At 41.4% G+C, this 24037-nt stretch overlaps 1 protein-coding gene across 1 annotated transcript in view; it reads right to left on the reverse strand.

Moving 5' to 3' along the window:
- The window catches only part of plekhh2.L (pleckstrin homology, MyTH4 and FERM domain containing H2 L homeolog), a 77914-nt gene that overhangs the window by 18315 nt on the left and 35562 nt on the right, over positions 1 to 24037 (reverse strand). Inside the window, exons 4-15 of the mRNA XM_041562502.1 lie at positions 20249 to 20398; positions 18316 to 18399; positions 17681 to 17762; positions 16367 to 16537; positions 13427 to 14328; positions 8753 to 8825; positions 7248 to 7339; positions 6321 to 6462; positions 4757 to 4893; positions 4384 to 4494; positions 2837 to 2923; positions 870 to 1028 (exon numbers count right to left, since the gene is read on the reverse strand). Of these exons, the coding sequence (XP_041418436.1) occupies positions 870 to 1028; positions 2837 to 2923; positions 4384 to 4494; positions 4757 to 4893; positions 6321 to 6462; positions 7248 to 7339; positions 8753 to 8825; positions 13427 to 14328; positions 16367 to 16537; positions 17681 to 17762; positions 18316 to 18399; positions 20249 to 20398 (2190 nt within the window). The remainder of the gene's footprint in view (positions 1 to 869; positions 1029 to 2836; positions 2924 to 4383; positions 4495 to 4756; positions 4894 to 6320; positions 6463 to 7247; positions 7340 to 8752; positions 8826 to 13426; positions 14329 to 16366; positions 16538 to 17680; positions 17763 to 18315; positions 18400 to 20248; positions 20399 to 24037) is intronic.

Below are 24037 nucleotides of genomic sequence, written 5' to 3' on the forward strand. Positions count from 1 at the left end.
AAATGACTATTAATAACTGCTGTTATTGCAGGTTGAGATTATTTTTTTCTATTGTGGGTGAAAATAGAATGCCTGATATCTGTCTGCCAACAAGCATGTGAGCGCTGAAGATGTCCAGAAAGAGATGGCATTAGATAAGTCAGCGAGGGAGGACACTTCATCACTGGAGAGTTTCCTCTGCAGTCCTCTGAGTCTCATTTGACTTATGTTCTGGCTTTTATCACTGAGGAAATGGTTAATGCTGAAGTCAAGATATTTAAGAAAAATAATCTGTACAATGTATAAAACCCAAGGAGGATCTGTAAAATATATTGTTATAAGCTGTTCTAAAGCTGAGTAGATCCATCTGTTTGGTGAGCAGATCTGGCTCCCCACAGATTGTTTCCATTGTTGGCCAACGGTTGGATCATAGAGCAGGTCAACAGACATCAGTTGGATGAAGACAACATCAATGTTCCACTGCCATCTTGGACCATTTTCAAACTCAGCCAATAGATATCTATATGATTTTTGGCAAGGTACCTGTTGGGCAAGCCCAAGTGATTTAATGCTCTGGAGGGTGTCTGACATATTCGAACCCCCTTGTGTGTTTCCCTTCCCTTATCTATATAAGAGGTCACTTTGAAGTACTATGATCCAACCTGGACATTAACGTGCTGGACAAAATTAGGTGATCCTATGGTTTAGCCCATAATGGAGGTCTTTAAAAAACAGGAATTGACTTTCCTTATTTATTGCATTTAATTTAAATGCATCATAGTCACTCCTGCTCTGGTAGGACCTTCTATATATTAAATATATATATTTAATATAATATGTTAAAGTAGTCATCATCATCATCGTCCAAACCCTTCCTTTGTTCCTCTTACCTTGGTGAGAAAACCCTTCACCGTCGGTTTGACATCTGGTTGTGTGAACAGCACACTCGCTGCCTGCACTTTCATTACATTCTGTAAAACTCGGACCCATTCATCCAGGATATTGGGGGAATCTGCCGTCAGATAGTATGTGCGCTTCTCAGTCACCAACTGACAGTAACAAAATAGCAGGTCAGGAAGGAAAACTGTATTCAGCCAACGCACTCGCCTGTTTGTCTACATACAGCCAAACTCACAGATACAACAAGAAATACAGACAATGTATTTATTTGTAGACACCCCTTTGTGTCCCCCATTGACGGAGACCCTGGTGATAGACACATAAGGGCTCATTTACAAACACAGCTGCATCCCTGATACAGATATGGGACCTGTTATCCAGAATGCTTGGGACCTGGGGCTTTCTGGATAATGGTTCTTTCCGTAATTTGGATCTTCATACCTACTAGAAAATCATATAAACATTAAATAAACTCAATAGGCTGGTTTTGCTTCCAATAAGGATTAATTATATCTTAGTTGGGATCAAGTACAAGCTACTGTTTTATTAAAAATGTATTAAAAATGTCAATTATGTGGATAAAATGGAGTCTATGGGAGACAGCTATTCCGTAATTCAGAACTTTTTTGGATAATAGTTTTCTGGATAACGGATCCTATACCTGTAGTAGAAAAGTATGGCAACTCATCTGTAGCACCTACAACAGAAATCATAACCTTCTTTCCTTCACATCTGATAGGGTCCTGGCTTAACATGAAATAATTTTTAGGTGCTTCAAAACTTGATGATATTGTTAATTAATATTCATATTGTTAATTATGGTGCGTTACAATGGCATATACGCCATCTAATCATTTAAAAAGTGCCGGTTTCCCCGTGCTCATCATGTATATCTAATGGGTGTGGTGCCCTTTCCCCGAATCCTCCGCTTGTTACACCCCACTCACTGCTTGATATCAGGGTAAGTCCCCGCTCTCCATCAGTGATTCTGGTGCTGCTCCCTGAACCCATAGCAAGGGGAGAAAGTCCTCCTTAACACCAATATGGACGTGCACCTCTCAGACCTTCTGGATGCTGTTTCAAATTTCAACAAAGCTTTATTTCCCATCTATTTCCCATCTAGATGTGAAATAAAGTTTCTTTGAAATTTTAAACCTCATCCAGAAGGTCTGTGAAGTATGTGTTCATATTGGTTTTACTGAAGACTTTCTCCTTCTTGGCTTGACCTTTATCTGGGGCTGGGGTCTGCTGCATACATACTCTATACTGGGTCAAACCATCCTTATATACTACTGTGGGTCAGCCTAATTGCTTGAACAGTTGGACCCCACTCGTCCTAAAGGTCCAGTCCTAGACAAAGATAGGTGTATTCCCAGCAGAAGACCCTATCTATCTCTAAATCTTTTCTGGCAGGATTCTAGCTCAAAAAATAAACGGGGTGCACATATTTAGAGGAGAGTGGAGGGTAAATCCCCTAAATATGTTGACCCAGTTGTTGGAGGAATTATGGGAGGTTGCTGCTCTGTGAGATGAGCTGTTCTGCACTAAAGGTAACCTATCTCTACAGTACTTATGTACAGCAGATGTATGGGATGTGTTTTCAGAGATCATTAATTTTTTAATAGTTTTTACTGATAATTCTAAAAACAAACTACCAGATTAACATAAAACAATGTTCACTATCAAGATCTTACTACACATGTACCACATGGCAATGAGTATAGATTGAGATCAAATTGTAGTAGTCAATGACAGAACATAACAAATAAAATATTAAATCAATAAGGTAACCTGAATAAACTCTCAGATGAATTATTTAATTGATCAATATATATATATATATATATATATATATATATATATATATATATATATATATATATATATATATATATATATATATATATATACTGTACACATGTATGTAAATATAATATAAAAATATGGGAAATATCACCTGGACAGTTTGCTTCCCATCACCTTTGAGGATGTGGCTGGATGAATTTAACTCAATCTGACCTTGTGGTTTCCGGATGACATCACTCTGCAGGATAAAAATGTTGACATCAGCACTAATCAAATTGGGACACAAATAGCAGAGCTCCCCTTAAAGGTATTGAAACACCCCCCCCCCCGCCTCCTGTAAACTGTATTTATCCTCAACTGCCCAACTGTCAAGTCACTCAACAAGCCCTGGTCTCTCTGCAGCCACTGTGTCTGTTTAATTGAGATGGAGCTGAAAGGGGAAGGAAACCTAGTCAGCGCAAACCCCCCACCCCCCCTCCCGTTTGTTGCCCACCCTCCCTGGCCTACCCGTCCCGCTGGGCAAATGCCCCTAACTTGTTACTTACCCTTCTGCGCAGGTCCAGTCCAGGAGTTCACCGACGACATCTTCTTCCACGCAATCTTCTTCCTGCTTTGAACGGCGTTTTGGCGCATGCGCAGTAGGATCATTTCGCCGGTACGATCTACTGCGCATGCGCCAAAAGTCACGCGCATGCGCAGTAGATCGTACCGGCGAAATGATCCTACTGCGCATGCGCCGTTCAAAGAAGGAAGAAGATCGCGTGGAAGAAGATGTCGTCGGTGAACTCCCTGGACTGGACCTGCGCAGAAGGGTAAGTAACAAGTTAGGGGCATTTGCCCAGCGGGACGGGTAGGCCAGGGGGGAGGAGGGAGGGTGGGCAACAAACGGGAGGGGGGGTGGGGGGTTTGCGCCGACTAGGTTTCCTTCCCCTTAAAGCAAAGCCAACACAATTGCACAATAACTGCACTTAAAGGAGAACTAAACCCTTAAAATGAATGTGGCTAAAAATGGCATATTTTATATAGTGAACTTATTGCACGAGGCTAAAGTTTCAGCTTGTCAATAGCAGCAATGATCCAGGACTTCAAACTTGTCACAGGGGGTCACCATCTTGGAAAGTGTCTGTGACACTCACATGCTCAGTACAAGCTACTGTTTTATTGTTACACAGAAAAAGGAAATTTATCTGTCAAAATTTGGATCATTTGGAAAAAAAAGAAGTCTATGGGAGATGGCCTTTCTGTAATTCAGATGCCTTCTGTATAACTGATTTCGGGATAATGGATCCCATTCCTGTATAACATAAGAAAATAAATACAGTTGGGACCCACAATCCGCCCCAAAACCCGCAGACCTGCATCTATACTCACACCTGAAAATCCTACCCTCATCCCGCAGGGTACCAGACCCGCTGCAAGACTCTACCCCACTGTATTTATCAAAGCTCTGCACAGTCATAAACCATTTGTGTTAGAGCTTAGTGGCAGTGTTGAGCTCTAACACCATTCAAACTCATAGTTGCCAATGCAAGGATTAACAACTGGGACAAGCTCTCAGAACAGCAAAGTAAATATGAAAACATGAGTTTATTTGTGATAAGTAATAACTATCATAACTACTCTCTACAAAACAACAATATTTATTAAATTGACCCCACAGCAAAATGGAGAGTAGGCTTAAAGCTTTTCTTCACTTACTGGAGATTTGTAGTACAGCAGTTCCCCTCCTTTAAGTACGAACCATCGCCGCTTCCAAGTTTTTATTTTGCCTCCCATTTTTAGCAAATACCCGGACTTTTCTAGAAGCTCCTAAAGCAACATAAACAATGAAATACAATTACAAATACCTCTAAAACCATTTAAAAATATTCATTCTTTTATATTGAAAAGTTGTTCAGAATAATTGCTTTTAAAATAAATTTGGGTGGAGTTCCCCTTTAAAACAATCTGTAGAACTAATCATGATTCAGATACAATCAGTTGCGTGAGTATAATCTTGCCCAGGCCCAACACATAATGGAATTCTGATTGAAAATGACAGTGAAAATTCACACACACACATATGTCTCACATTTTTGCCATTGTCATTTGATGAGGAACAGGTTTTTGGAAGCTTCTGTTCTGGTTCTGAGAATTCACTGTCGATTGAATATGCATCAGGGGGAATCGCATAATCACTGTCTGAAGTCATGGAGGAGAAGGAGATGCCTGCAGGGAGACAATGTTCTTTCAATTTGTCTTTATAATGTTATTTATTGAGGGAAAATGCAAACCCTCTACCCTCAACTCCTCGTGGCACTTGGAGAACAAAAAACATGAATAAGTTACCAGCCCTGGAGAAATCTCCCCCCCCCCCAGGAACGGTACCAACACATTCCCGCAGAACTTTTGTGGCTTTGTTGCCAAAAGCGTCAATAATTGACATCAATGGACTTCATTAAATCTATTGAGGTGCAAATTTATGGAGTAAGACCTTCAATGGAAGCCCTGACCAATGGCTGGACTTCAAGGGGAGACCTGACCAAAGGTTGGACCTTCAATGGGAGCACTGACTAAAGGTTGGACTTCAAGGGGAGAACTGGCCAAGGGTTGGCCCTTCAATGGAAGATTTGTCAAAGGTTGGACTTCAAGGGGAGACGTGACCAAAGGTTGGACCTTTAATGGGAGCACTGACCAAAGGTTGAACTTCAAGAGGAGAACTGACAAAAGGTTGGACTTCAAGGGGAGAACTGACCAAAGGTTGGACCTTCAATGGAAGACTTGACCAAAGGTTGGACTTTAAGGGGAGACCTGACCAAAAGTTGGACCTTAAATAGGAGGACTGACCAAAGGTTGGACATCAACAGGACACTTGACCAAAGGTTGGACCTTTTATGGGAACACTGACCAAAGGTTAGACTTCAAGGGGAAACTGACCAAAGGTTGGACCTTCAATGGAACACTCGACCAAAGCTTGGACTTTAAAGGGAAAACCTGACCAAAGGTTGGACCTTAAATAGGAGGACTGACCAAAGGTTGGACTTCAAGGGGAGACTTGACCAAAAGTTGGACCTTTAATGGGAACACTGAACAAAGGTTAGACTTCAAGGGGAAACTGACCAAAGGTTGGACCTTTAATGGAAGACTTGACCAAAGTTTGGACTTTAAGGGGAGACCTGACCAAAGGTTGGACCATTAATAGGAGAACTGACCAAAGGTTGAACTTCAAGGGGAGACTTGACCAAAGGTTGGACCTTTAATAGGAGGACTGACCAAAGGTTGGACTTCAAGGGGAGACTTGACCAAAGGTTGGACCTTTAATGGGAACACTGACCAAAGGTTAGACTTCAAGGGTAGAACTGACTAAAGGTTGGACCTTCAATGGAAGACTTGACTAAAAGTTCGACTTCAAGGGGAGACCTGACTAAAGGTTGGACCTTTAATGGGAGCACTGACCAAAGGTTGGGAGACCTGACCAGTGGATGTACAGTAAAGTGAGGTCTTGAACTGAAAAAATGTGACAACCACTGCTCTTGTGGAACCAAAATGTTCCTTAGAAGTTGTGATATTGTGGGTATATTTAATCTGGACCACATGAGAGATTTTTCATGGCCCTATCAATGCTAGTATATAGATAGAACATATTAGCCACTAACCTCTCTTCAAGACGCGAGGGCTTCCTGCATCACTCTGGTTCCGACAGTCTGATTCCGAGGTCTGAGAACTCGAACAAGAACTCTCCTCCTCCTCAGAACTAGAAGAATCCTCCAAAGGACTGGTGCTAATCTGAGTTGCTTTCTATGATACAAAACACGTAAACCCCAAGAATAAGCTTTATGGTTTTTTCAGATCAGTACTTTTTTCCAGTTAAAGTTGTGAGCTTTCCACTACTTCTAGTAAACCTAGTAACCCATGGCAACCAACCAGCAGGTAGCTGTACATATTGTTGCTACAAGTTACAGATAAAAGGGTCAGTGCCAATATTTACATTACATGATGGGGGCTATAAAGAGCAGAGATGTTATGTTTACATGGAGGTGCAGCTGGAACCGTGAATTTCTAGTTGGTTGTTAGGGTCACTGACCCCACAATCACATAACAGTTTGACTACAAGGCTTCAGTTTCATTGTTATTCTTATTGCTTCATTCTATATAAGCCCCTCTACTATTCTGACTTCTGTACTTTTCTCTAGTTTTAGATTAATTCATTCCTAGAAACAACAGGGTTGTCAGAGTCATTGATCCCACCAATCACATAACAATGTGACTACAAGGCTTTAGTTTCGTTGTTATTCTTATTGCTTCTCTCTGTATTTAGGCCCTCTACTGTTCTGATTTCTGTACTATTTTCTAGTGCTAGTTGAGCTCATCCCTAGAAACAACAGGGTTGTCAGGGACCCCGGCAATCACATTATAATTTGACTACAAGGCTTCAGTTTTATTGTTATTCTTATCGCTTCTCTCCATATTTAGGCCCTCTACTATTCTGATTGCTGAACTGTTTTCTAGTGCTATAGTAATACGTCTCTAGAAACAACAAGACAGTGAGGCAAACTGATAAAGTCCCCTAAAAATACAGTTACCCCTTTCAAAGTGGTGTATACTGGCGTTGTCAGATTCTTGTATATAAGAGACGTGTAGACTCCTGATGTTGATGCTGATGTTATTAAGGTACCTGTTGGCACAGAGGGCAAAACAGATTTAGTAATAGGCATAGTGACCCCCTTCCTTGCCAAGGATGGGTTTAAGAAGGTACAAAGAAAGAAATGGGATTGCACAAATTTTATTTGCCAGTTACAACAGATGGCAACTGCATGTTGTCCTACGCGTTTCGACCAACAAAGGTCTTCATCAGGGGAAAAAAATACAAAAGAGGCCGAAAGAACCTTAAATCTTGACAGTTTATATACCTTATGTCTTCTGATTAACATTGTTGAGGATGCGAATTATGTGTGACGTTACTACCGCTTCCTGTCAACGATGTTAATCAGAAGACATTTGTTGGTCGAAACGCGTAGGGCAACATGCAGTTGCCATATGTTGTAACTGGCAAATAAAAGTTATTGTTTTTCCCGAAAAATACGAAATACTTGGATTTTCAGGCTAAATTCAGCGCAGACCACAGAAACTTCCAAATAGGATAGGGACTTCTACCATTGACTTCAACCTCGGCAGGTCTGATTTGCCAGATTTTCAGATTCTGAGTTTTTTTTTCACTAAAAGTCTGGATTTGATAGTAAAGAAAAATTGAATTTTTCGAGTTTTTGACATTCAGACTTTAATAAATAACCTCCAAATGTTGCACCTAGGTGCAGTCGTATGTAAAATGCAGTACCTTATCGAGCATTTTAACTCTTGAATACAACTTGGGTGTTTATGCAAATGCAGTTGGAAAATGTTGACGGAGAAGACAATTTAGGAGTGTTCAGATGTTTCCTATTTACCAAGTGATTAGTCATTTTAACTTAAACCATATCTACGGGGATAAAGATTTCCAGTGCAGAATAAGCTAAGCCAATATCCTTTGTTTGAGAACACTTAAAGGTACAATTTAATTTTATGTAAGATATTATTGTATTATATGATTTTTATTTTTTTTCAGATGCGGGCACTCACCGTTTTACCGATCACGAGAAATGTCCGGGCACGCTCTTGTTCCCTTTGTTATGACTAATGAAGTACCTCAGACTGCTCTGAACTTGCCATACAGCCTTCCCGATTCCTCTGACCCTTGTGTACGGCAAAACCGTGTCCATGGAACCCTCCTACAGGTAATTTGTGTGCAATCCCTTTTCTTTCTTTGTGCATTATTATATTGGAGGCTCTTTGGGATTAGCACCTCACATTTATTTATTGAGGTTTTGGAGTGCGCTCCTTCTAGCAATTGTTTTTTGGGTTTAAGAAGGCCATTACCACCTTTAACCAAACGATGGTTGTACTTTTTGTCCAGTGCCCACTGCACAAATTCTCTTTTTTAAAGATAATTTGAAAATTTCTCATGAAAATATACCAATTGCAGGTATTCTCCATGACAACTTCACGGCCCTTTGAAGAAGAGACAAAGACTGGCAGATGCCACTTACTTTACCTTTATTGTTGGCCTCGGAAGAAACATTAGACATTCTCAATCCTGACTTGGCAATGGCGTATATCCGGTTTTCCTATGAATCAAAAATAAAATACACATTGATGATCAATTTTTGATGTGGCCATACAGGCAAATCTCACTCGCACAATATGGAATGAAATATGTGAGCAAGAGAACAAACAACATGAACCAGTACAGAAACATCGACATTCCATTAGGTAATCCCATTGGTTATCAGATGTACTAAACTATCCTGGGCGGTGGGAAATAAATAATTCACACTAAATAGTATTCCTGGCTGGACGCATCATGTGTGCTTGAGAAGTACTGTACATTAGCCCCAAGTCTGCATGAACCCTATGCCAACTCAATGGGGCAGATTTATGAAAGATCAAACTGTAGAGTCCAGAAATTCTAACTTTTTCCTATTTATCACTTTCTTGACTGTCCGGGAAAAATAATGGTTAAAGACGAGACACATTTATATAAAAACTGGTGAAGTTGTAATTATGTCTTGGTCAAAGTAGTCAACGCCTTCATTTTCAGAGGAGTGTTGGTGCTCAGGGCAGCACTGAGCAATAACACACATCCAAATGCAAATTTCATGTTGGCGATTAACAATTCAGACAGTTATAAATTATTAAAAATGACTAATCGTAATGAATACAGGGCAATGATGAATCATTCCCTATGTCTGTATGGGCACCACACCAACTCCACGTCTGTATGGACACCTTACCAACTCCACGTCTGTATGGACACCGCACCAACTCCACGTCTGTATGGACACCGCACCAACTCCACGTCTGTATGGACACCATGCCAACTCCATGTCTGTATGGACACCATGCCAACTCCACGTCTGTATGAACACCATACCATCTCAACGTCTGTATGGACACCATAACGACTACACGTCTGTATGGACACCATACCGACTCCACATCTGTATGGACACCGCACCAACTCCACGTCTGTATGGACACCATACCAACTCCACGTCTGTATGGACACCACACCAACTCCAGGTCTGTATGGACCAACTCCACGTCTGTATGGACACCATACCATCTCCACATGTGTATGGACACCACAGCAACTCCACGTCTGTATGGACACCACACCAACTCCACGTCTGTATGGACACCACAGCAACTCCACGTCTGTATGGACACCACACCAACTCCACATCTGTATGGACACCACACCAACTCCACGTCTGTATGGACACCATACCAACTCCACGTCTGTATGGACACCACACCAACTCCACATCTGTATGGACACCACACCAACTCCACGTCTGTATGGACACCACACCAACTCCACATCTGTATGTACACCACACCAACTCCACGTCTGTATGGACACCATACCAACTCCACATCTGTATGGACACCACACAAACTTCTCGTCTGCACAAGCACCATGCTTACTTCATGTGCACACAAACACTATTCCTAGCAGGTATAACCTTGCTCGTTTATTGCGGATGCAACGTTTCGGGGCGTGACCCCTTTCTCAAGCACGGTCACGCCCCGAAACGTTGCATCCGCAATACATGAGCAAGGATATACCTGCTAGTAGTACCCATGTTGTGCCGGTGTGTTCTGTGTCCACGTTGCTTCTGAGGTTGCCCAATTCCTCTATCATCGAGCACCTGGGATTTGTGTGTTTCTGGACGGCCAGGGTGTGCGAGTGTAAGTTTTTTCGTTTCACAAACACTATTCCCCCATAATGTTTATTTGGCAGCACAACATTGCTATGCCTGTATCACAACAGTGGGGGTATTAATCAAATTCTGCAACAGCAAACAACCGTGTGCAAAGAAATGTATACAGTCAATAATATGGGGCAGTCACTTTAGTCGTACTTAGTGTATAAGTCATATAAGCCCCCCCCCCCCACACACACACACACTCTGGAACTCCAGGCATCCTCCTTATTCTTGAGCCTCATTTTTTCCAGTTCCAGCTGTTCCCATATGTTACATTTGTGCAGGTGCAATAGCCCCCCCCCAACCCATCTAGAAATTCACCAATTCCATGGGTCTAATAAAAATGATAATTGGGCTCATTGTGTACAAAGCAGGATCTTGGCAAACCTGTATTTATATTGTTTGACTTATTGTGTGATAGTTTTGCTTCAGTTGTTTGAGACATCCAAGTTCACACAAGGCCAAGGAAGATTCAACGGAGAGAGGAAGAGCAGCTCTAACACCTGTTTCTACTCCTACATTTGGCTGTTGCACTGGACATATTTTTTAGTCTGGGATCACATTGTATCGGCCTCATGTCCCGAGCAATTCTCAGGGGAATTTTAATTTCTCTGTTCTACAGTCTGTAAAAAATGTGTAATTTGAAACAATTTACTCTGTGGAATACAGTTATTGAGAAATGAGAAAAACAATCTAGTTCTCATGATTTCTACTTAACCGTCATCCAATTCTATTACCTCTCCCCCAGATAACAATGTCTGACTATGAGTCTCTCCAACGTCTGTTCAAGGGATCCAAGAACGCTAAGGCACAGAATTGTTGTGTACATGGCCAGGAACATTTAACTATTGACCAACAGCAATGTCAATACAAATGATGGCTCCTGTTATCACTCAAGGGGCTGTTTAATGGGTAAGCCCCAAGTTGAATGTAAACTTGGAACAGCTTTGAACTCATTAGTTGTTGTTTGTTCTTTTTTGTCTTAGTTTTAAACTCTGATAAAGAACAAATTCAATTTAGACCTTTTTCTAGTTGCTCAAGAAGAGTTCCTTCTATTAGTCATGATCCAGTGTAGACACCCTATTAAACCAGAATTTCTATCTCTTTGTAAAGATGACAATCATATAAGAAAAGTCTCATTTAGAGGTGCATCTTATACTTTCCTCTACTTTTCTTGCAACCTTGTCGGCCAGAAGCACACGGCCTGCTATAACAGACAATTTTTTAATATGTTCCTATATACAGACTAGTAAGAACTACAGCAACTCGCTATCTCCATGATGGAACCATATCAATCACCATATCCACAACTGGGGCTAAACAAAAACCCTTCCTTTTATTTAGGAATGCTTCAAACCCATCATTTTTGGATCCAGGCAAATACTGAACCCTCTACAGAAGATTCAATTTCGACCAATTTTGATCAAAGGCTTGTTGCCTTCATTTGTTCAGAGCTTTAGGGGCAAATTCACTAAACGACGAAGCGCCTAACGCTAGCGTGAATGCGCCAGCGTAGCGCATTTTCGTTAATTCGCCAATTCACTAACGGAAGCTGGCATATATTCGCTAGTGTTACTTCCCACCCTTACGCCTGGCGAATTTGCGCAACGGACGTAACTACGAAAATACGTAACTACGTAAATGGCGAAAATAGGCCTGGGGAAGTGCGGCGAAGCGGACGCTGGCTCACCAACGCATCTTAGTGAATGTCCCACTTAAAGTCATCTGACTGTAGGTGTATGGTTTTGGTTCAAAGTGCTCATTTACTGAACGACAGAATGCCAAGTCCAAAAAAAATTGCTTGAAATTCTTTTTGCATTTTGCAGCCTGCCTAAATGATTTGTAACAGGTGCAGTGCCAAGTACAGGCAGGGTTGGACTGGAGTGTGCGAGGCCCACTGAGGCTGCTATCCTGGGGGGCTAAGGTTCACAGTTTTTGGGAAATCTTTCCATACAGGAGTCCCTGAGATCGACACGGTGATCAGCCAATCAATCACCACTTCATAGCTCCACCCACCAATGTCACAACCTGCCCCCGCAACATCATCACCCTTTCCCCCAATCAGAGTTAGCGGTGGGGAAAGGTGGCAACCCTACTTAGGGTTGGGGTACATGGGGGAGGGCAGCAGGGGAATGATGATGGAGGGCAAGCAGATTGGATCTGGGTCGGCAGGGCCCACGACATCTAAAGTTCGAAAGTTAAAAACCCGAAAAATTATAGTTTTTTTTTACTATAAAATCTGAATTTTTAGTGGAAATTTTTTTTTAATTTTTTGGAATTTATTAAACACAGAGGGTGATACAAATCCAAAGAAAAAAGTACTCCAACTCAGACCTGCCGAGTTCATGTAGAAATCAATCTAAATCTGAAAAATGTATACGATTCGCATTTTTTCCACGATTTTATCCTGCACAGGAAATTTTCTTAAAAATGTATTGATAAATAGGGGCAAAAAACCCATGCGGATTTGGTCAGAGTCGTTTTCAGAAAATACACAGATGTTTTCGGATTTTGATAAATAACCTCCTCTGAGTTATGTGTGGGAACTGCTGAACTATTTACAACTTTTAAAGAATAAAGGCTACCTTGTACGACAACGTACTGAGGTTTTACTCAGCAAGAAAAGTAGAATGTGCCTTTCAGATGTTTTAATATATCTCAAAACCTGAATTTGTAATAATTAAAGAATGGAAAAAGCAGAAGAGAAACCAACGTTGACTTGAGAAGAGAAATCCCAGCACTAAATTATTTGGGGCATCATGAAATGCATTTATGCGCTCTTCAAGGAAATATAAATAAAAAACATGATTTTACTCATATTGAAAAAAAAACACATATGGTATGTGAGGCTTTACAAAAACAAGGAACTGTTCTAATAATCATATAAAATATAAAACAATATATTAACACTGTAAAATAGTGTTAATTTATGTTACGGAGTAACATGCAGTACTTACCCAAGAAGGAAATCGATGTAGTGGAGGCGTCGGGGGTTTGGCATAATTCGCCTTTTCTGTGCCTTTGTCTAGTGAGTTTTGGCTGGATCTCATATTGTATGAAAATGAAATTCCATCATAGCTAGTATCCATCTTTAGGAAAGTGCTACTCTGCTCATCAATCAAATCGATGTCAGTCTCCTGGGGACAGTATGGCTTCACCATGCTAATAGCATTCCTGTTTTTACCAAACATTCTGTCGGAGCTCATCTGTGGCTGACTGAGGTGCTTCTTGGCTGAAGCCTCATTAATGCTTAAGATATTAGGAGTCCGTTGCTTGGGAGAAGGTAGGTTGGTGGTCGAGTCTTTAGGGGTTGAACGCTGGCCTCCTGGCCTTGGCGTTGAGTTTACATTCTTGGATGAAAATGTTGGGCTGGTCTCACTGGAAAACAACGTGTCGTCTAGACCTGGGAATGAATATTTATTGTTCAGTTCTTCAGTAGATTTCTCCAGCTTTGCCCTTTGATTTGAAAATATGAAGTATTTTTGGCCATTGAACAGATGTTGAGGGCTTCTTTGCAACCCTCTCTGCAAGGAGTACAACACTGCTTGGTCATTATTATTATGCGGCTCAACACTTTCTTCTTCACAAGCAGAATTGCTGTCTTCTGAAACCGTTAGATAGAGGTCACTACCAGCTCTGCTGTTCCATTTGTCTTCTTCTGAAATTTGACTGGAGGGTGAGGACACTGACCTAGCATTAACCTGGGGACTCTTAATGTCTTCTTCTGAGCTCCAGTCACTGATACTGATACTTGGGATTTCTGCGCAGACCCGTCCTTTCCTACATCGCGATAAAGCTGTCTGGGCATCAGAAACATCTTGCCATTGTATACTGTGAGACTTTTCTTTTATGGTATTATCTGTTGGAAAAAAAATCATTAGTACACAGAATAATCAACCAACATAGAGCCAAATCTTTTCATTCTACAGTTGGACCATTACTCTATGACAGTGATCCCCAACCAGAGGCTCACGAACAACATGTTCCTCACAAACCCCTTGGATGTTGCTCCCAGTGGCCTCAAAGCAGGTGGTTATTTTTGCATCCTAGACTTAGGGCAAGTTTTTGTTGTATAAAAACCAGGTGTACTGCCAAACAGAGCCTCCTTTAGGTTGCCAGTCCACATTGGGTTACCAAAAAGCCAATCACAGCCCTTATTTGGCATCTCCAGGGGCTTTTTTCATGCTTGTTTTGCTTGCCAACCTTTTTTTTTTCATCAGAATATTACTTACAGGTAAAGGTTGGGGAGCCCAGTCTGTGAGATGGCTTAGCTAAAAACTATTATAATTTTTACCTAGGTAAAGAGAAGTGTGAAAGGTGAGGAATAAAGAAGTTTTAGTATCCACTTATAAAGTGTAATACTTCTGATGCTAAATAACATAGAATAGAAGAATACATTATCTGGAAACCAGAAAGTTCCAAAGGATGATAAGGCAGTTGCCCATAGACTCCAATTTAAGCAAATACTGTAACTTTAATTTTTAATAATGATTTCCTTTAAAATAACAATAAAACATTCCCTTGTGCTTGATGGTAACTAAGCTCCATGAACCCATATTGGTGGTAAAATAATCCTATTGGACTGATTTCATGTTTAAACATTTTTAGTAGAGGCCCAGTGACCAATTTGGAGATGTGTGTAGCCTTCGTGGAGAAAAAAATCCAATTGAGTTTGATCGAATTCAATTTTCCGGACGTTTAAATTCGTCTGAGTTTCACATATTCTATTTTTTTAATAAATTACCCCCCCCCCAATCGAATTTTGAGTAAAATTGAATTCATGTGAGTTAAAAAAAACTCACTTGAATTTGAAATTCGACCCTTTATAAATGTTCCTCTTCAAGTATTGTGATCCAAATTATGGGGGGAAAACCCTTATCTGGGAAACCCCATATCCCAAGCATTTTGGATAACAGATCCTAAGTTTGTTGTTTGTTTACATTGCAATGCATTCCATAGATCAAGCTAAAGAGCAAAAGCAATAGGCTAGACGTATTGATTTGTGCTTCTGTACCAGCCCAAGGCAACCACAGCCCTTTATCAGGAAAGATCTTTGTCTACAAAGATGCCCCAGTAGCTCCCCATCTTCTTTTCTGTTAATTCCCAGCATATGTTCTGGGCTGCTGCCACTTACCTGAGTTAAAGGACCCACTCAACACCTTTCCCCCCAACAAACTTCGGAGGGGAGGCGGGACCGTGAAATAGCAGGGGGCAGGGCCATGGCGTGATTGGGCGGAACTGTGATGTGTGAGAGCAGGACTGTGACACCAGGGGCGGGGCTATGATGTGGCGACTGGCTGATCGCCGCGTCAATCTCAGCCATTTTTGACCTGAACATCCCTTCAAAAAACCGGGCTATCTGGGTCAAAACTGGACAGATGTCCACAGAGATTGAACTATATGTTGTACTATGAAGATATTCTCATTGACGATAAACATGCAGTTGTTTCTATGTTAACCCATTTTTGAATTCCCTACTGTATTCAATGAAAATTAATATCAGTCAGCTTTTATGATAGATACAAACTTACTTTCTGCTAATGTTTCAATGATTTCCAATGACCCTGTAAGCAAAGCGGCTCAGAAGAGCCCAGAGCACACTGAGCATGTGCAGAGCCACTGACACACAAAAGATGTCCAAACAAGACCTAAGATGGGGGAGCTGCTGGGGACAACTTTGAAGGACTGGATCAATACTGTTAAAGGGCTGCTGAACCTCTGGACTAGCATTTCTAGTCACATGAAGCCACTGGTTTGGGTAGCCATTGAGTCCTGTATGTGACTGTACTTGCCAGTTTTGTTTATAGTCAGCCCACATGTGCCCAGCTTTAGTTCTGTTCCACATCGCTGGATCATATTATAAGCCAGAACCATTAGAACAGTAAATGGGGTGTTACCGTAGCTGACGTCTGTTGTTTCCGGTGATGACTTGTTGTTTTCTTCACATTTCGGATCCACCTGGGGGCTTTTTGCTCTATTTTGAAAACATCCAAAAGTCAAACTACTCAGTCGCTGACCTTCCGGCGGCTTCTGTGTGGCAACCGCCGTAGATTTTTTATCCTTGATCTCTGTAAAACAGTCATTAAGACATATATGAACATAATAAGAAGTATTGAGCCTTGACTATATTCTCTGCACAGAATGAGCCACCAGTATATCATTATGGGTGTCACTGGATATATCCAAAGCTGCACATGCATTTCCCAATATTGCTGGGGTGCTCATGTACCACAGTTGGGTCAATACATAGGGGTCAATTTACTAAGTGGCGAAAATTCGCCAGTGACGGCTTCGCAGCCATCGCAACACTTCGCAGGCGAAAATTCGCTCAGTCAACGATAATTTACTAAAATGCGAAGTTTCGCCCAGGGCTGCCGAACGCTGATGAATTTTCGCTATCGTTACTTCGCCAATCAAAGCAAAGATGCGCTAGCGTTCAATTATGCCTAGTGCAACTTTGTTAGAGGTCTTCGCTCAGGCTAATTTGCATACGGCGGGAAATTTAAAGTACAATGGACGTATATGTTGCAGCAAATACATTACATTACACAAGTCCAGGGAACCTTAATAAAGACAATAGAGTTTTTATATTGCCCTACACATGAGCCCACTGTATAGTTTATGTTCCATATGTTAGAAAATGTAGGGGGGAACCCGGTTACCCCAAAAAAATTGTAAGGACTTTTGCAGCCTATCACTCTGAAAAAATGAAAAGACGCCAGCGTTTTTTGGGACTTTGAAACTTTTTCCCCTAAAAATATGATGTAAGTAACAGAAGATTGAGGAAGTCCTATCCACTCCAATGCACTTCTCCTGGTCGGAGCTGGGGAAGGCAAGTCTGGCGAAAGAGGTAACGTTCAGTAAAATCTGCATCTTAGTGGAGTAAAGTTCATTCGCCAGAACAAAAATTTGCCTGGTGTCAGAGTGCGAATGACCGCTAGCGTCTGTCTCTTTCGCTAGCGAAGTTACACCTGTGCCTGTTAGTAAATCACGAAGTGCTTGAAAACGGCAACGCTGGCGAACCGTCGCCAGTGTTAGTCACTTCGCCCTTTAGTATATCTGCCCCATACTGGGGTGTCAAGGTAAACACCTTTAGCCCCCTGCCCACTCACATTTGCCACCCCTCACTTGCCTGCTCATCACCCCGATTTTCCAACACAGTCCAGCCATTGGAAGCCAGTGAATATAGAGTGTTTGCTTATTTGTATTACCTTGTAACTTGGAACGCAGAGCAACGATCTCTTCGTTGAAATTTTTATTGATTAGACGAAGATTCTGATTCTCAATTTCCAGCTGAATAAAAGAATGATATTATGTATCACAAGCCAGTGTCATTCAGTAATATAATGAAAACATTACTATAATCTTAATGACTGAGGGATAATTAAAGCTAATGGCCCATGTTGAAACTACAAGACAAGTTATAAATGTCAAAGCAAATCAGATTCCCTTGATCTGGTCAGGGGTGTAGCTCCTGAGATGGAAACACTCTGGGGTAAATTTATCAAAGAGTGAAGTTCCGCCACTAGAGTGAAATTCCGCAGCTCTCAATTCATTTCTATGGGATTTTGAAAGGCGTATTTATCGATGGGTGAAAGTGAAAGTTCACCCTTTGATAAATGCGCCTATAAAAATCCCATAGAAATGAATGGAGAGTGGCGGAATTTTCACTCACTATTAACTTCACTCTTTGATAAATATACCCCTTTGCTCCAAAATTCTTTTGTAAGGACTAATCAAATCCAAAACGAACTCTACATATCATGGATTGTTCATTTTCCAGCTTTACGTTTTGGGTTGAAAGACCCAAAAATTCACCTTATAGTGGCGTAAAGTAAGTCAATACCTCTCTGAGTTTTGACGTGACCCAGTCTTTTATCTTTGCTGCCTTGTCTTCTATCATCTTTGCTTCTTCTATCCGGATTTGCTTCTGAAAGTTATAAAAAAATGATCCAATGTGCAATATATGATCTAAAAGCTTTTCTTTACAAATGTATTTCTACCTTTATTAACCTGAAACGTATTGTTTCTGGATCTGAGATGCACAATGTTGGCTTTAGTAGGACCAGGGGCATTACATTTCTCTTTAGATTTTATACCACTAGGGATATAAAATATAATTTCTGCCGTCCAATTCTATCCTGCAGTAGGCTTTCAATAAAAAGTGAATAAAGTACCCCCTATTGTAAAATATAAGGATATTATAAGTCATGGAACTCCTCGGTGACTTATAATATCCTTATATTTTACAAGGTCATGGAACTCGGAGGTTACTTATAATATCATGATATTTTCCAACAAGGGATACTTTATTTATTATAATACAGAAGTTTTAGTGAATCATGTGACAAAAATGACATACATTTTTTTGGGGGTACCCTCCTTCCCCCCTACATTTCCTAACATATGGAACATAAACTATACAGTGGGCACATGTATAGGGCAAAATAACAACTCTATTTTATTTTATGAAGGTTTCCAAGGCTTGTGTAGTGTAATGTATTTGTTGCTGCATATACGTCCATTGTACTTTAACTTGGCGCCGTATGCAAATTAGGCATCGCTAGCGTAACTTCGTTTTGCTTGACGAATTAACGCTAGCACAACTTCGCAACCGTTCGCCTCCCTGAGCGCAACTTTGGATTTTAGCGAATTAGCGGCACCCTGGCGAAACTTCGCCTGGCGAAATGCGGCGAAGTGTGGCGAAGCCGTTGCTAGCGCATTTTCGCTGCTTAGTGAATTTGCCCTGCTGCTAAATCCATTTCCACATTCACATTGATTTATCCTGTGAGTGTAATTTATACGCAGGGATGTAAAATGAAATATTACTCTTAGAAAGGATTCCCTATATTTGCGCTTTTTAACTACAGACCAGTAAGTGGGGACGTATTCATGGGGCAGATACCCAGGGTCGGACTGGGCCAGTGGGACGCTGGGAAAAAACCTAGTGAGGACCCGTCAACCCAGACCCACGACTTGGGCGTTGCTCCCTGACCTGGACCTGTTTGCACTGCAAGAGGAGAACATTGGGCGCAGGGGAAATGTGTGGCTGGGGGGTTGTACCTGGGGGGCCCCTAAATCAGAATCTGGTGGGCCCTGGACCCCCTGACACTGCAGTTAGCAGTTTTTGGAAAGCAAAGCCTGTAGCTATTCTTAAAAATATAGGGCAGGGTGCAAAGATGTGAAAAACATTGCGGTTTGCACCAGCTCTTTGCACTTTTCCACTCTTCCCTCTCCCTCTGGAAAAGTCTGATTAGAGAAAAACTGGGTTGCAGACAGTGGTGTAACTAGATGTTACTGGGCCCCACAGCAAATTATTTTTCAGGCCCCCAAAATGTCTAGAGATTGACATATTTTACCAACATTTATTGAAATTGTATACGAATTAGGGCCTCATGGGGCCCCTATACCTCCTGGGGCCCCCCAGCAGACGCAGGGTCTGCTTCCTCTATAGTTACACCCCTGGTTGCAGATTTTATTTATTGCATGAAGCAGCCTGTACCCTATAAATGAGACTGCTAGGGGGGCTGCTCGTGCCAAAACCTTTCTACTTTCTCCCTGTTCTGAAGTCTGTAATTTGGAAAGAGCAGGATGAGGCATAATTGATTCCTCTAGTCTCCCAGCAGCAGCAGCACATTCCCATTACTAATCCTCATTTAAACAATGTCCGGATCATTCGAAATAAATATCTCTGGCAGTAACAATGTGCTCCTTTATACTCTGTGTGTGTGTATACAGTATATATATATATATATATATTTCTATCCATGCATTCTAACCTGATCTTCAAGTTCCTGCTCCAGACAGTGAATAATATCATCCTTCTCTTGCACCAGCTCCTCTAAGTCTTGGCTCTTCTGGTACCACCGAGTTTCTGCTTCACTGGTCTGGATATTGGCTGCTTTTAGCTTTTCCTCCATGACTTGTACCTGTTGGAGGGACAATAGACTTGCAATTAAATATACAAATAAATATATATATATATACACACAGTGCTATTCACAACAGGTTCTTGTAATTACTGTAATCGTTGCACAGCTTAATGCACCAGAGAATGTGGCAGGGAGAGATAATATCAAACACAGCATGGAAACAAATTCTTCCGTATCTTAAAGCTACGGCACACAAGGCGGCTCATTTATAAACTTCGCGCAGGGCAGAATGATTTGAACATTGAAAATATTTGTCCTGCAGATGGTTATATTTATACAGCTGGATAAGAGCCGTGTATTTAATGTGCAAACCGAATTGCGATTTTTTTGTCCATACTGCGAATGTCCATAAATATGGCGAAAAATGCAAATTGCGAACACTCTGCGTCTGAGTTACGCCACGACTTTGGTGGCGGAGAAAATATTTGCAAAACAGTTTAGCAAATTGTGCATTTAAGTTACTGTCAACGCTGTTTTCGCGAACAACTTCGCACACTGGGCGCACTCACGCAAACACCCGTCTCATTTGCGAGCCATTTGCAAAATTTACTAAGGGTCGAATATCGAGGGTTAATTAACCGAGGTAGCCAATTTGATGGTCGAAGTAGCCAAAAAAAACATTCGAAATTCAAAATTTTTTTAATTCTATTCCTTCACTCGAGCTAAGTAAATAGGCCCCCTATTGTCCGATCAGATATTTGCATTCATTTGCCTGACTGCACAGGGCTAAATTGATTTAGCTTTTTATTCAGCAGCTCTCCAGTTTGGAGTTTCAGCAATCTGGTTGCTAGGGCCCAATTTACCCTAACAACCATGCATTGATTTGAATAAGAGACTGGAATATGAATAGGAGAGGCCTGAATAGAAAGATGAGCAATAAATAGTAACAATAACAATACATTTGTAGCCTTACAGAGCATTTGTTTTTTAGATGGGGTCAAAAACTGTAAAAATATACTTCAAAAAAGAATAAATGAAGAACAATTGAAAAGTTGCTTACAATTAACCATTCTACAAGCTGAAAGTTAACTTTTATTTGACTTTTAGCATGTTATAGAATGTTTTATTCTTAACAACTTTTCAGTCCGTCTTTATTTTTTTATCTTCTTCTTCTTCTGCCTTTTTTTCAGCTTTCAGATGGAGGTCACTGACCCCCCACAGCTGAAAAATTGTTACTCTGCGAGGCTACAATGTCACTTTTGATCTTATTATTCCAGCCTTCTACTATTCATCTTCCAGTCTCTCATCCAAACTGCTGCCTGGTTGCTAGGACATGCCGGACCCTAGCAACCAATAGCTTCTGAAATTTCAAAATGGAGAGCGGCTGAACATAAAAAATGCTAACAAAAATAAAAAAATCAAAATGCATTGCAAATTGTCTTTGAATATGAATGTCTTCATCATACCAAACATTCATTTAAAGGTGAACCACCCCTTTCAGCAGGTGATTTCTCCTGCGCAATAACTGTCATGCTGCTTTGGAGGGACAGTCACCCGCCAGTTAGTAGGGACTTGCTTTACATTAAGAATGTCCATAAAACCTTATGGTGTTCAGTCTGTGCAACTTTAACTAATATTTAAGCCGGACAATTAGTGAGTGGAGTAAACAAGGACATGGACTTTATCCTTTTAAAGTCAAAAAGAGGCTTCTCCCCATCTACTGTCCTTATCCGAAAATTCCTAAACATGCCTCTAATTGTTTATCTGCTGAGAGGAAATGCTTCTGGGCCCTCCCTGTGAATTTATTGCTGGATCCACAGTTAATGGCTGGATATAAACCTCAGCCTCAGATCCTTTTCCATCATAAATGCTTCAGTCCATGAGCTCATCTCATGTGAAACTGCCTGTTCTAACTGCCAGCAGGCCATTCCTACCTGCACATCTCACTATGGGGCAAATTCACTAAAGTGCGCAGTGGCTAACGCTAGTGCAAATTCGCCAGCGTGGCATCATTTCGTTGCTTCGCCGATTTACTAACGGGCGCTGGCGTAAATTCGCTAGCGAAGTGGACCTACTCTAGAGCTACTTCGCACCCTTACTTTTATAAGGGTGATAGGCTGAAAAAGATCGTAAATTTTTTTGGGGGAACCCTCCTTCCCCCCTACATTTCCTAACATATGGAACATAAACGATACAGTGGGCACATGTATAGGGCAATATAACAACTCTATTTTATTTTATGAAGCTTTCCCAGGCTTGTGTAGTGTAATGTATTTGCTGCTACATATACGTCCATTGTACTTTAACTTGGAGCCGTATGCAAATTAGCCAGCGCTAGCATAACTTTGCTTTCCTTGACGAATTAACGTTAGCGCAAATTCGCTACCGTTCGCCTCCCTAAGCGCAACTTCGGATTTTAGTGAATTAGCGGCGCCCTGGCGAAACTTCTCCTGGCAAAGTGCGACGAAGCCTGTGCTAACCTGATGAGCAGGTTGGCCCTAATCCCGCTGGTAACTGCAAGTTGATCCTCAGGTTGGGTTGGGTTACAATGAAGAAAATGAACACTAGGTGGTGGTGGTGAGTCAAACTTCATACAGGGTCTCTACCCCTACATAGGCTGATCCCACCCATATATGAGTCATCAGAGGGGAGTGGACGAGTGTGGGTCATACAGTAGAGGAGGAGTGTGGCCTGGGTTCCAGGTTGTGAAGGAGTGCATACCTCCCAACTGTCCCGTTTTTAGAGGGACAGTCCCTCTTTTGACAGCTCAACCCGCAGTCTCTCGTTTATACTGGAAAGTCCCGATTTTCTCTGCACCGAACAGGCAGAAAAAGAAACAATGTTTCTAACTTAATTGGCTTTTGGCAGAGAGCCCAGAACAGCCACAGCTGCAGATAAGATACTTTTGTAACAATTTTGAGATAAGCAAATAAGTAATTGTAACAATTTAGATAAACAGGTCTCTTGGGAGAAGTTAGACTCACAGCTTAAAGGGCAATTCACCTTCATTAGCAAAACTGTAATAACTGGAAAAAAAACACAGAAATATGCTCAGACTTTCATAACCTGCCAAATTTTGTAAAATGAACATGTTAATTAGGGGGTGTGGCCACAAAAATGGGTGTGGTCAAAAAAAATTGCCGCACTGCGCACAGCAATTTTATTGTCCCTCTTTTTATTTCTGAAATGTTGGGAGGTATGGTAGTGGCTGGGGGTCAGGTTCAGGTTAACTTGCTTATCATTATGGTGGGCAACCAATATGGTTCCAATATAGTTACACCACTGCCCAAAGGCCGGCTGAAATTCAGGCAGGACAGGGCGTAAAGTGTGAAAAACAGATTACACCCACTTTTGAGCCCGGTTTTTAACCTTCGGTGACAACCCTACTTGCACCTTGCTCTGCACCCAGTAAATGACCCCTTATACGTAGTACAAATAGTCAATTGTAATAGTGATCTCATAACTACAGGAATGGGATCTGCTATCCAGAATGCTTGTGTAAGACGCGCTGGAAGCTCTCTTGGCATCCTTACCTCCCCGGGCATCTCCTGCAGAGTGGTGGGGCGCGGGCATGTCTGGCGCTGATTTTACCGTCCTTAAAGTGACACTGGCGTTGCCTTGCCAGCGTTGCCACTGAGCATAATGACACTCGCGTCATGACGTCATCATTTGGAGCGGAATTTGAATTTTGGCACC

The sequence above is a fragment of the Xenopus laevis genome, chromosome 5L (genome assembly GCF_017654675.1).
Source record: "Xenopus laevis strain J_2021 chromosome 5L, Xenopus_laevis_v10.1, whole genome shotgun sequence".
Lineage (NCBI taxonomy): Eukaryota > Metazoa > Chordata > Amphibia > Anura > Pipidae > Xenopus > Xenopus laevis.